Source organism: Choristoneura fumiferana, chromosome 9, assembly GCF_025370935.1.
Source record: "Choristoneura fumiferana chromosome 9, NRCan_CFum_1, whole genome shotgun sequence".
NCBI lineage: Eukaryota > Metazoa > Arthropoda > Insecta > Lepidoptera > Tortricidae > Choristoneura > Choristoneura fumiferana.
This window is the reverse complement of record NC_133480.1, coordinates 10,167,507-10,179,577: the sequence shown is the minus strand read 5'-3', so window position 1 is coordinate 10,179,577 and position 12,071 is coordinate 10,167,507. Positions and strand designations below refer to the sequence as shown.

At 37.6% G+C, this 12,071-nt stretch overlaps 1 protein-coding gene across 2 annotated transcripts; it reads right to left on the bottom strand.

The window, feature by feature from the left end:
- Positions 1-1,697: 1,697 nt before the first annotated feature.
- On the bottom strand, positions 1,698-11,028 carry LOC141431212 (uncharacterized). Of its 2 annotated transcripts, none has more exons than XM_074092280.1 (9): positions 10,707-11,028; positions 9,459-9,676; positions 8,455-8,565; positions 8,160-8,342; positions 7,686-7,830; positions 6,782-7,069; positions 5,465-5,626; positions 4,563-4,754; positions 1,698-3,978 (listed from the first exon to the last, which is right to left on the bottom strand). In XM_074092280.1, exons 2-9 carry the CDS (start codon positions 9,671-9,673, stop codon positions 3,787-3,789), a joined length of 1,488 nt encoding a protein of 495 aa, XP_073948381.1. In that variant the 5' UTR covers positions 9,674-9,676; positions 10,707-11,028; the 3' UTR covers positions 1,698-3,786. The 2 variants fall into 2 exon arrangements, with proteins under 2 accessions (XP_073948381.1, XP_073948382.1); XM_074092281.1 differs by having other exon boundaries at positions 10,834-11,028.
- Positions 11,029-12,071: the final 1,043 nt, after the last annotated feature.

The window sequence follows — 12,071 nt, the reverse complement described above, 5'->3', positions numbered from 1 at the left end:
ATACGACTAGCGACATCTAGGTTTCCACCAAGACAAACCTAATCAACACAGTTGAAACAAATTCGACTCGAAAAAGGCGATTAGCGCCATCTAGCAAGAATGCCCTGTCGTAAAACGGCCAATGTGGTGGCAACGTAGTTGTCAAAGTAATACAGAGATGGCGCTTCAATAGCGGTTGCATGGAAGAACGTGTTTCTAAGTGAAATAACTAGGTGGCACTTTTATAACTGTCCCAAACTATAGATAGGTACAAACCGCTGTAAGCCCGTCCGACCTGCATGTAGAACCTTTTCGCAATGAAAGTCCCAATGGCTTCCTTGATGAAAACAATGACGGCTTAGTGAGACAAGGTCGTACTGTACGTCTTTACGACGGTTTACTGTAATATTATAGTCGCCATATTCAGGATACGTTTCCATAGAAACAGAACGGAGTGAACACGTGCAGAACCGGGTTTTAGTTGAAATCAAAGGTTGAAATCTACGTCTCTTTCGCTCCTATTGTACAGTCAACAACAAAGATATCGATACGCCCTTTACGAAAGTATACAAGACCTTAATGTTAAGCTAAATAACAAAAAATAGAACCGACTACAAAATAAACATGAAAATAATTTTCTACCAGTCTGAAGTCGGTGCCTCAGCACGAGCCAGCAGGAGTGGACTTATAATCGTCTACCTCACCCACAACTATACGAGTATATTGGGCTTCAATCACTCCTGCTGACTCGTGCTGCCACTAAAAAAACATACAACCGAATTGATAACCTCCTCCTTTTTTTAAGTCGGTTAAAAAGTCATGTGTATACGAGTAGGTACATATCATGTTGTAACTTTAGCAGTATTGAACTTTTTGTAGTTGACTGTATTATGTTGATATTCATATCCTCCTGAGTCCTCGCTTACTTTATAAAGGACCAATTAACACTAAGAATAACGGTCGAATGTACTTTATAAAGTACAAATTATTCATTGAATAAAGAATTCTAAGAATTTTGAAATAATATCCAGAATAACAAAGCAGGTCGACCACGTCTAGGTCTTAAGCACTAAGTTTGTTAAAAAAAATCAGGACTCAGGAGGATGCTATTGCTAGCCTTTGGGTACAGTGGACACAGCAGCTTTGCGCGCGTAGATCATTATGGTGACGGTACCATCAGCCAAATAATATGTGGTCTACCACTCTATAGTTGATAATCGTTTGCATGTCACAAAAAATTATGCCAATAGACGTGTCTGTCAACTTGAAAGTTCAACTTTAGCGACTTATTCATTTGATAGGAACTTGTTTAAAAATTGATACCTACTCCACTTATTTGGCTGATGGTACCACAATGCTGATGCTGGTGTACTGACATGGAAATAATAAATAGGTTTTAACGTTCTTAAAAAATATTTTTAAAGTTATGAACTACCTACAGAACTCTTTGATCAGATTAGTAATAGACTTTATATTCATCTGTAAGTTTTTTTGTCACCTAACTCCTCCTAAACGGCTGGATCGATTCAGATGAAATTTTGTGTATATTTCAATAGGTTCCTGGTTGGTTTGAAAACACAATTGGACCCGGCAGATGGCGCTGTTGTCGGTGTGTTATCGTATATAATGTAGTGCTGCTTTTTCGGGCAGGACAACGTCTGCCGGGTCCGCTAGTTAATTTAATAATACCTGACGTCAAAGGAATAAAAACCAAAGCATTTAGCCAAAATATTTTATTTTCACACAATACATATATGCACCAAACAATCCAGATTCGTATTATTTCATTTTAAAGTTGCACCTTTTATTATTATTTATAGAAATTGGTAAATTTGTTTTGTTCTTGACTCATGGAGCATTATTGATTTTTATTGGAAGTGAGAATTTATAACATTTCCAAAAATATTCAGTCTGACCTCACATTAATATCACGTGGGTATGTACCTACTTATCTATTACTAATATTATTCCTGCATCGAATAGTTTTAGGTGTACTTATCACAGTTATCATTTGAGTTAGTAAATTCAATATCATCATCATTTTAGCTTAAAAAATAAACATAACGAAACACATCGCTCTTTAGTTGGATAATGACAGAACTAAAAAAAAACGCTTCTTAAGTAACGGTTCCCCTAGAATTTTTTTTTGTTGTCACTATACAACTAAAGCTAAGCACACAAAATTAAACAGAAATGCCTTTGTCGCCGCGTTAAGCTGGGTTCACATTCCTATCATTTTGCTGATCACGGTCACGCGTATCGTATCGAACTCGCGTATCCTAAGTATGGACGCTCACTTTATGCACACCCTATCACTTGCAGCGTCGCCTGAAAAAATGCGTCCATACTAACCATAGCGTAGCAGCATAACGTATCATAACGCCCTATCATTAAGTGTGGACGCTATCCGTATCCCCTTTGATGATCCGGGAAAAACCGCCTCGAGAGCTATCACGGCGTATGGCATATCAAATCATAACTTCGTATCGTGATACAGTATTAAAACACGTCCATACTTACCGATCTTGATACGCGTTTCCGATCGCGAGTGTGCGGGGTATATAATATACGCGTATCAACATCGGTCGCATGATCGCGCTGTTTTTACGTCCACACAAGCGCTCTTGATACACGACGGAGATACGATACGACAAAATGATACAAATGTGGACGCAGCTTTAGGTCAAAAAATATTATTTGCTGAGATCCAAACACTGTTTATACTTTTCATTCATAATATTTCATTCCATCTTTCGCAAAAAACACACCACTAATTTAGTTTACAAATTGAAGGCACATCTTAATACATTGCACAGCACACATCACACCAAATCACATTGCAAATTGACATACTTAACTATACTCAGCGCCAAAAAATTGGGCCTACTCCACATACAAAATTACCTACTACTGCATACATTTGAGGGCCAGATTTTTTGCCGCTCAGTATATTATTATTATTATCAAACTTACCAGATGCCTTCTGTTTTCAAATCACATTTTTATTATTGCTTAATATTACTTAAACTGACGTAAGACATATTATTAAAATTACTCAATTAAACGGTTCAACTCATGAACGCACACGCTTAAAAGATCGAAACTAGTCGGACCGTTCACCATCATCGTGTTTACCGTTTAATTTAGTAATTTTAACATATTGCTTTTACATAACTAGTTTCGAGCAGTAGCGCTTAGATATCCATCAGTATTATGGCTACCAAGATGGTACCTTTCACAGCAAAAGGTCATGTTAACATGCAATTGGCGAGAGAAATGATAGTGAAGTTAAATTGAGACAGTTCCACCCTGGTACAATCACCTGCAAAAATATCTGACATAAAAATCAGATAATATCAGTTAATATCAGATATTTATGCACGCTTTGCTGGGTCAGATATTGGTGCTGATAAGAGAGAGTTTCAACGAATGTATGAATTTGAATTGTGAGTTGTTAAAAATATTAAATGAATTACTAAGAACAGTTTTTTTCTGTTTTTTTTTTTCAATGTATTCTAGTTACAGTACCGTAAATGAAACAAAAAAAAAACAAAAGCAAAAGGACCATGTGCTACTTTGACCAAAAACCAACAGAAAGAGTTCTATCAATAAGTAGGTCTTTATATGTACTTCATTTCCTTTTATGGGCACCTAGTTTAATTAAATTGCAAAACTGTGATATTCATATTTTAGTCAGATTAAATACGATCTAGGAGAAACTGTTTTACATGAAGAATACGAGTACCCGCAAAACACCTAATAATAGCTTGTTGAAGTATGGTTATGTTGTTCTAGTCTAGGTCCATACTACATCCAGGCTTGTTCAGTGCGGTCTCTATTGATGCGAGCGATTTCGGTACGCAGTCGTCGTTCGTCCGCGCTCTTCTCTCGCAGCTCTGCCTCTCGCTCTGCCGCCGCCTCTAGCTGCTGTTTTTGCACGTGAAGACCGTTCAATTGCGATTGTAGGGCTGTTATTGTTGAGTACGCTGCGTTTTTTAACTGTGGACAGAAAATTAAAAACATACTTGTTTACTTCTCATGCTCGTAAACTTCGTATTTATGCTGGATTTAGGCGACATAACATTATTTTTTATGCTGTAATGCATAAAGTAAAATCTTTGTCTAGGACCAAGGTAATCAGGTGCCAATAGCCACAAACAATTTTTAATAAATCGTTATTTACAATAAATTAACAAAACTAAATAATATAATAGTAATGCATGAAAAATACAAGGTACTTAGTAAGTGAATAATTGTTTCCACAGTTGCTATTAATTCCCAATTTCACAATCGAAGTGAAAAGCAGAGTGTAAAACTTAAACATTAAACCCATTTTCCCCTCGACGTGTCAATCGACCCTCGCCGTATCGGCTCGGGTTTAACGTCTCGGATAAAATAGCTCGTTTTATACTCTTGTTGTACAAGCTACTATTTGCACTGTCACTGTTTTATTTCCACACTATCGATATCGAAGTAAAAAACAGAGTGTCTCTTTAACTTGTTCATTAAATTCATTTTACCCGAAACGCTTATACCTATTGTATTTATAATCCACCAGAGCAGCAAAAAAAAATTAAACGTACCTGAGTATCTCTCTCCCTGGAGCTGACCTCGCGATGGAAGCTCTCCATCTGCTCGAGGATCTGTTCCCTCTCTGCGACGTTGGCGCGCTGCTGGCGGCGACTCGCTTCCACCTTGTCTTCCACCTGCCTCCGAAGAGTTGAGAGCACCTCTTCCACCAAGCGGCAGCGGGCTTCGCGCTCCTTCGCCCAGAGCTGGTGAGATAAATAGTCACACACAATAAGTACAATCGAGAAAACTGAACCGCGTAGCATATAGGCGCGATCGCATTTACCATCTCTTTCTGTTCTCGTCCTATGTGACAGAAAAAAGTGGTGAAAACCATTGTGATTTCAATTGTGTTAGACAATAAGCCCTCAAGATGGAACCTCTTCACAATCTCAGGATGATTTCTTTGGAAGAGGTTCTTTTATAGCATGCCGCAGACCCGAATGCGGGAACTGTTCTCATACGTCCATGGAAGACGCATGCAAGATACTGAAGATTTTTGTTTACGGATGCCGTGCAAGGTCCAAGCAACTGGTGAATTTCATTGGTCGAGGAATACCGCTGTAAATAATAATGGTCTGCCATAGTATTTTTTGGAAAAGTTCGCATTTTTCTTGCTTTCTCAGCTAGCTTACTAAAGTTTACTGAAGATAACACAATACCATGGAAAAACATTATTCACCAGATCTGCACTCATGCTGTATATCGACCGAATTGCTCAATGATTTTCATTAGTCGTTATCCAGTACGCAGGGAGTCTCCGCATACTTTATATCGACCGACTTATCAACCAATGAAAATAAGCCGTAGGTATGTCTGCTACATATTTCAAGTCTCTAGCTCCAATGCGTTAAGTTGTGCGTTGTTTGCCATTCTGTTACTCTTTATATGTACAACACTTTCATAGACTGATCACCTTGTCCTGCTTTTCATTGATCTGCCGAGCTTCACCGTCGTACATGGCGTCGATATTCCGCCTCCGCTGCTGCTCCCGCTCCCGCGCCTCAGTCAGCTCAAGCAGCGCCGTATCCAACACACGCTTGTAACTCGAGCACTTCTCTTTGCTTGCTTCAACATCCTGGAAACAATTTGATGTTTAGATCATCATCATATCAGCCTTAGGACGTAAGCTATTGGACATAGGCCTCCCCCACCTACAGGCCTCCCCGTTTTGAGCCTAAGTAATTCAATTTGATGCATAACAGGATAGTTGACAGCAGCATTACCACCAATCAATGGGGTTTTTTTGACAGGCGAAATATCACTAAGGGGCTGTTTCACCATCCATTGATTAGTGTTAACTGGTGGTTAGGTGTGATACCGTCTGTATTTGTTTTGATCGAATAGACGGAGACGGTATCACATTTAAATGTCGGTTAACGCTAATCAATGGATGGTGAAACAGCCTCTAAATGGCGTAGTATTGAGGGGTCCTTTTTGACGTTACAGTCTTACTTGCGATTGGCTCATTTAGTTATTTAACCAATCACTAACGTGTCGAAGCCAACTAGCCTGCCACAGAAGCCCTCATTGGCATGCTTTTGATTTATGATCTGTCAAATCGCGATTATCCCATAATTTTTTGGCAAAAGAGAGTTGCGACGTATTGCCAGTCATCCGTCACTCGTCCATACCTACAGCGATAAACACCTACAGTGCACGACAACTTGAGATTTTCTAAGCAGTGGGGGCTGCCGCGCGCCTGTGAGCACACGCGTGACGCAACACTTGCTTTGAATGTTTCGATCCTTACCTAAATATGTGCTAAAGTGCGCTATTGCTTGTGAGATCAGTAGGTACACTGCGCTGCACCGTTTGTACCCATGGCGAATCGTAATACTATTAACTGTTGCGTGGACGGATGTCGAAATAAACAAAAGAAAGAAACAATGAACTCGAAGTTATCTTTTTCTTACATTACCAAAAGAAGTTTTTTGAAGTCGGTTAATAAATAATATTTCTAAACGTTTAGGCAGCACCTGTAGGCTATTAAAACGGCGGCTTTCTTCAAGATCAAAGGAGTGCAACTTCTGTACGTAGTACTATTATTTATTCTGTGGTACTGCCAACTTAAATGAATAACTATTAATTTGTATTAAAGCTACTAAAAATCTAATTTAGACGACTGGATAACCGAGTGGGTAGAGATGCTTCTAACTAGTCAGACTCAGACTAAAGCAAGCCAACTACTTTTAGCTATTTTTCTATATCTCAACAAGCAAATTAATCTCACCTTAAGAACAGCTGCTCTCAATTTCTCTAGCATCTGAAGATCCAACTCAATCTCCTGTATCACAGACAACACTTTCTTCTTAAGCTTATACTTATGGAGGCCCATATTGACAATAGTCGCGTCTCTTTCTGACACTAGTCGTGCGAGTTCTTTCTCTCTCTCGCTCGATATGTGCTTAAGCTCGTCTAGTATTATCAGTTCTTTTTCTTCTTGTTTTTGTAATCGTTTGACGATTGATTCTTTCTCGCTTAGCTCGGCGATTTGGCCTTCTAGGCTGCCACGGAGCTCCTGGAAAAAGTTTTAATCATCATCATCAAATCGGCCATAGGACGTCCAGTATTGGACATAGCCCCCCCCCCTCCCAGATCTCCAGTTGCTTCGGTAGGAAGCGGCCTGCGACCACGGTGTATCCGCGGCTTTAACCAGATCATCCGTTAATCTATCGTTGGTGGTATGTTTTTTAAATCAAGCTGGAAATATCTATCTGTTAGAACCACTCAAAACTACGCCTCATTGCGTCCGAATAAAAGCGTGCGGTACGTTTTGTTGAAACGTAAATATATAACATTTTGTACTCGACTATACTTACATACTCACTTAGCTACATAAGATTAGTTTTTGTAAAGTTTTCATTTGTAATAAGCTTTATTGCCAATTGTAACCTTTTGTAAAAAAAAAATTGACCGGAACGATTAAAATTTCAAATTAAATAAAAGTTCTTGAAAAATGTATTTTACGTAGGTAGAAAGAATTCCACAGCACTACTACACTGCTCTTAATCTTATAACACAGTGAATCACTGGAGAGTATTCGCAAAAAAAAACATAAAGATAAAGTGTTCAGCTATTGCTATTATTCCAGTATTTTATTTATTTGACTTATACCTAGTCACTGACATACATACCCTCATCTGTAGCTCCTTCTCCTTCAGCCGTTCTTCCTCTATCTCTATTTGTTTGCGAAGCGCCTCGTCCCGTTCCTGTAGGATTTTGAGATTCTCTTCTTCTTCTTTCTTTCTTGCCATCTCTTTCTCTACTATTTGCTGAGTCCTGTGGCGAAAAATCCATAAAATTTAATACCTAACGCAAGATTTTCGTTTCCTTGTTGAACAGTTTTTTGTTGTCTTCAAAAGATGGCACTAGTTGTTATAGTGACTGTTACCTGTATCATATAGCGCTAGCGCACTGACTAACAAAGTGGACTTGGGAACTTGACTAAGATCATTAAATATTATTTATAGATTTATAGGCGTAGGCATGTATGTAAATACTATGTTCCTATTTATGAGCGATGGAACTCATCCTAATTGTCGTCTTCAATAGATGGCGTTAATTGTTACAATCGCTTTAGCTGCTACTAGATGTCGTTACTGACTTACCAAGCTGACTTGAGCTTCCCGCTAGCGATGTAAGCAGATGCAGCACGCAGCTCTGGTTGACGCAAGCGCCACGCGTGGTGCAAGCGTAGCTCCGCCTCGTGCCTCCGGAGTTGTTCTTCTTTGTCTATAATACCCTGGTTTATGTCCTTCAGAGTTGAGGTTGGTACGTCATTTAGATAGGAACTGAAAGGTAAAGTTTTTGGAAATCACATTATTCTGTGATGTTTTGATGAGATATCGGATACTCGCAAATCGATTCTAATTGCAATATGATCATTCATTAATCCATACCTACCCATTTTTAAACAGTTTTGGCTTGGCCGCAAGAGCCTTCATCTCTTGTTGGTATTCCATATTTTCTTGAAACAGCATTAACTCTAATTTCTTACGGCGCTCTTCAAGTTGGCTGAAATGTATGAAAAAAAACATTATTCATATAATTTTATTATCAGTGAGTATATTTTTTAAAATCTCAAAACATTATTTGCATGACCAGAAATAATCCTACATCAGCCAGCCATAAGGTTACCTTCGAAAAAAAAAAATAGTTCAACCTTTTTTGTCCGTGCATTGCACCTAGCTTATTCCGGCGGTTCAACTTCAGAGACAAACATAAATTAAAATACACAGTTCCCACAGTTCAGTTCAGGTACAGTCAGCATCAAAAGTAGCGGATCTCTTTTTACTCTGTCGCATTGACACATTGAGAGTTTTGCATGGCGTTTAGTACATGGCTGTAAAACGACAAAGTACCAAAGTGTACAGCTACTTTTGATGCTGACTGTACATAGGTCTCTATACAGATTTTTGCTCTCGAGTTTTATCTTGAATGTATAAATATGTTTATCAGTTGCCAGTACCCATAGTTAGTACAAGCTTTGCTTAGTTTGCAACAAAGTCAAGTGGTGTTGATTGTTCCATGATACTATTTATTACATGAACTAAAATAATTTCCTTGCTCACCCGCGACCTTATGATAGCTAAGCTTATGCAAAATATGCGTGTTCATGCAGTTCCTCCACCTCCACACTGTAAGAACACACACTAATCACACAAACCCATCTATCACCACCACCACACTACACTGACGCGTTTCGAACTCAACCAGAGCTCATCTTCAGAGTGACACAACCGTACACCATGCTACCAGTCTAACAACTGGTAAATTATTTTAGTTCATTGATATGGACCTCCGCAAAGTAACGCCTGATTCAATAAATTATTTATTACATGTTATATCTCATACCTTTAGACAAACATTTGATATATAAAAAATAGTTTTGTATTTCATGAACCTACATAGCCCGTAGTTTCCTGGCACTTAACATCTCCGCCTCCTTGTTGGCTCTCTCGTAGTAGCCCTCAGTGGTCCATTGCTCATGATGCCGAGACTTGTTGGTGTTGGCTTCAAAGTAGTCGGCAACCTTTTGCAGCTCCTCGGCTCTCCGAAGCTCCGTGTCTCGACGCTGAGCTGCGATAGCTTGGAGTTGCCATTGAGGGCGGGGGCGAGACATCGTCTGCGAGAAATGGATGATTCAAAATTAGGAAATAAAGAGCATTAGTTCTTTTTTTTTTCTTTCAGCCTGTTAAAGTGTCCCACAGCTGTGCAAAAGCCAAATTTTTGTAGTATTTAATTTTTTATATTAGTTATGCCATCCCAGCTCAATCTATTATAATGAACTCAAAATATAAATTACTGGAGAAAATGTGGTATGAAAATAATTACAATTTACTGGTGAAGGCCATTTTTACTAAAACATGTACCTAGCAACGGCTTAGTTAAGGAAAAGTTAAATATTGTCAGTTTTGTGACGTTTTATTCCATATTAACTGTAGGGAAAACTGTCACAAAACTGACAACTTTTAACTTTATGCCGTTGCTAGGTATATGTTTTAATGAAAATGCCCAAGTACTGTAGTTTAGTAAGACCTAGGAAAACAAAAATAACAAGTTAAAATAATGCATTAATAGAAAGAGAGGTTAACAAAATTTCAATATCGATTTTGGAACATATTCTCTTTACTGTCATTTACTAACATTCTTTTATTGGTATTAGCTTTCCATAAAATACCCTTTTTTAATTTTGTCTATTGCCTAAGACATAGTGTGCATAGGAATAGGAAATAGGAACTGTTTGCCACAGATTAGTTTCTGGCTAGGGAATTGAGTTAATCTATAAGAAAGTCACAAATAAAATGACTTTCTGTTATTTTTAATTTTTTGATCTTAACCTTGTGGTAGGTAACATAATACAGGTTCGACAATGCGTTTGAAATAAAATACAATAATGGGAATTCACTTTTCACATTTGAAACCGCTCATAATATATTTATAAAGAGAATGGTACACACCTAAATCATTACAAAATAAAACATTTAATTCTTAATTTAAAAAAATAGGCAATGACTGGTCACAAGTGGCCACTACATGACCATGTTAAGGGTAAAAAAGTTACTGTGCTTTTAAAAAAAATAAGTAAAATAAGAACTCATATTGAATGCAAATAGTTTAGCACTGAAATACAATGGATCTTAAATAAAACTTACTTTGTTATTCACAAGTCAAAATTCAACACGTTGTCTCTCAACACCTTGGGTTAACCTCACTGGCAATAAATATAGTATTTGAAGCAAATAAATGATTCATTTAAGGCTGTGAGATCAATACACTGACCTCCTTGGCAATTCTCACTCACACTGTCGCACTCTTCAATCGGACCTTCAGCCAAATAAGTCAAGTCAGGGCAATTGCATGATTATACTACGTGGGTGTAATTGCACCCACAATTGGGTCATGTGATATCAGATCCACGACAAATTCAAATGAAATTAATTTTAATTTAAGATTACGGTCAGTTTTATTTACAGAAACGACACTCTACTGTCATTTCTGACGTATAAATAAGTTAAATTATACTCATACTTTAGTTTTAATCACATTGTAAAACCATCCGTAACCCGTTAGTTTAAAGTCTATGTCTTGAAATAAAGTAAGACAAAACATTAATAATAGCGCCAGTGGCTTCAACCTGAAAATATAAAAGCGTGTGGGTGGTGTGGACGCCTAAATGACAGTTGCGTAGCAACGGAAAGAGGTTTAACAACATGCTTATAATATATTGTGCGAGCACGGACAGGAATTTTAGTGAAAAACGCCTCATAAAAACATGTTGTATTTATGTACAGTCGACGTCAAAAGATATCTTTGTATTGTATATCACCTCATCTGTATCAAATTTCAAACATGAAGTGACAGCGACAAGGTAGCTAGTAAAATGTAAACAAATTTTTGACCTGAACTGTATTATAAAGAAACTTAAAGCTTTAAGCATTCTATTTATATAACAAGTATGTGTTAATTACCTAGCTAGGTCCTTCGTATCTTGCCGTCAGCAAGGGCGTCGCCAAGGGGGCAGGGAGGGGTAGCTGCCCCCACCCCAGAGATTCTAAAAGAGTTGCCAAAATGTAAAGCAACCAAACCAAAGTTCATGTGCTCTCGAGATTACCTATAATTTATACATTTCTTGGCATCTTTATTGGTTAATGTTAGATATAAATTTGTTAGATTAGAGCTAAGTAAATCCAAAATCACAACCGTTAAATATATCACGTCGCATGAGCCATATTCGCCAGGATACGAAATTCCAATTTTTCTACTTTACGAAGTTTTATATTAGAACTTCGTATTAAAAAAAAAAAATTAAACTGTTTATTATAAATCAGAATATCATTACAAAAATTTTATAATTACTTAGCTAATAATCTTTATTATTTAAGATTTTATAACTAAGGAGTGCAAAGGGCGGGCGAGCCCTCATCTATAATTAAAATAATATAATGTTCACATATGTTTCCATGCTACATGCTACATATATCTATATTGTTTAGTTATTATTATTGTAGGCATATGGT

Coding starts and splice junctions, on each gene's coding strand:
- LOC141431212 (XM_074092280.1), bottom strand. CDS start 9,673: ATGTCTCGCCCCCGCCCTCAATGGCAACTCCAAGCTATCGCAGCTCAG. Junction 8,343..8,454: donor CCAAAACTGTTTAAAAATGG/GTAGGTATGGAT, acceptor TTTACCTTTCAG/TTCCTATCTAAATGACGTAC. Junction 3,979..4,562: donor CCAGGGAGAGAGATACTCAG/GTACGTTTAATT, acceptor TTCTGTCCACAG/TTAAAAAACGCAGCGTACTC.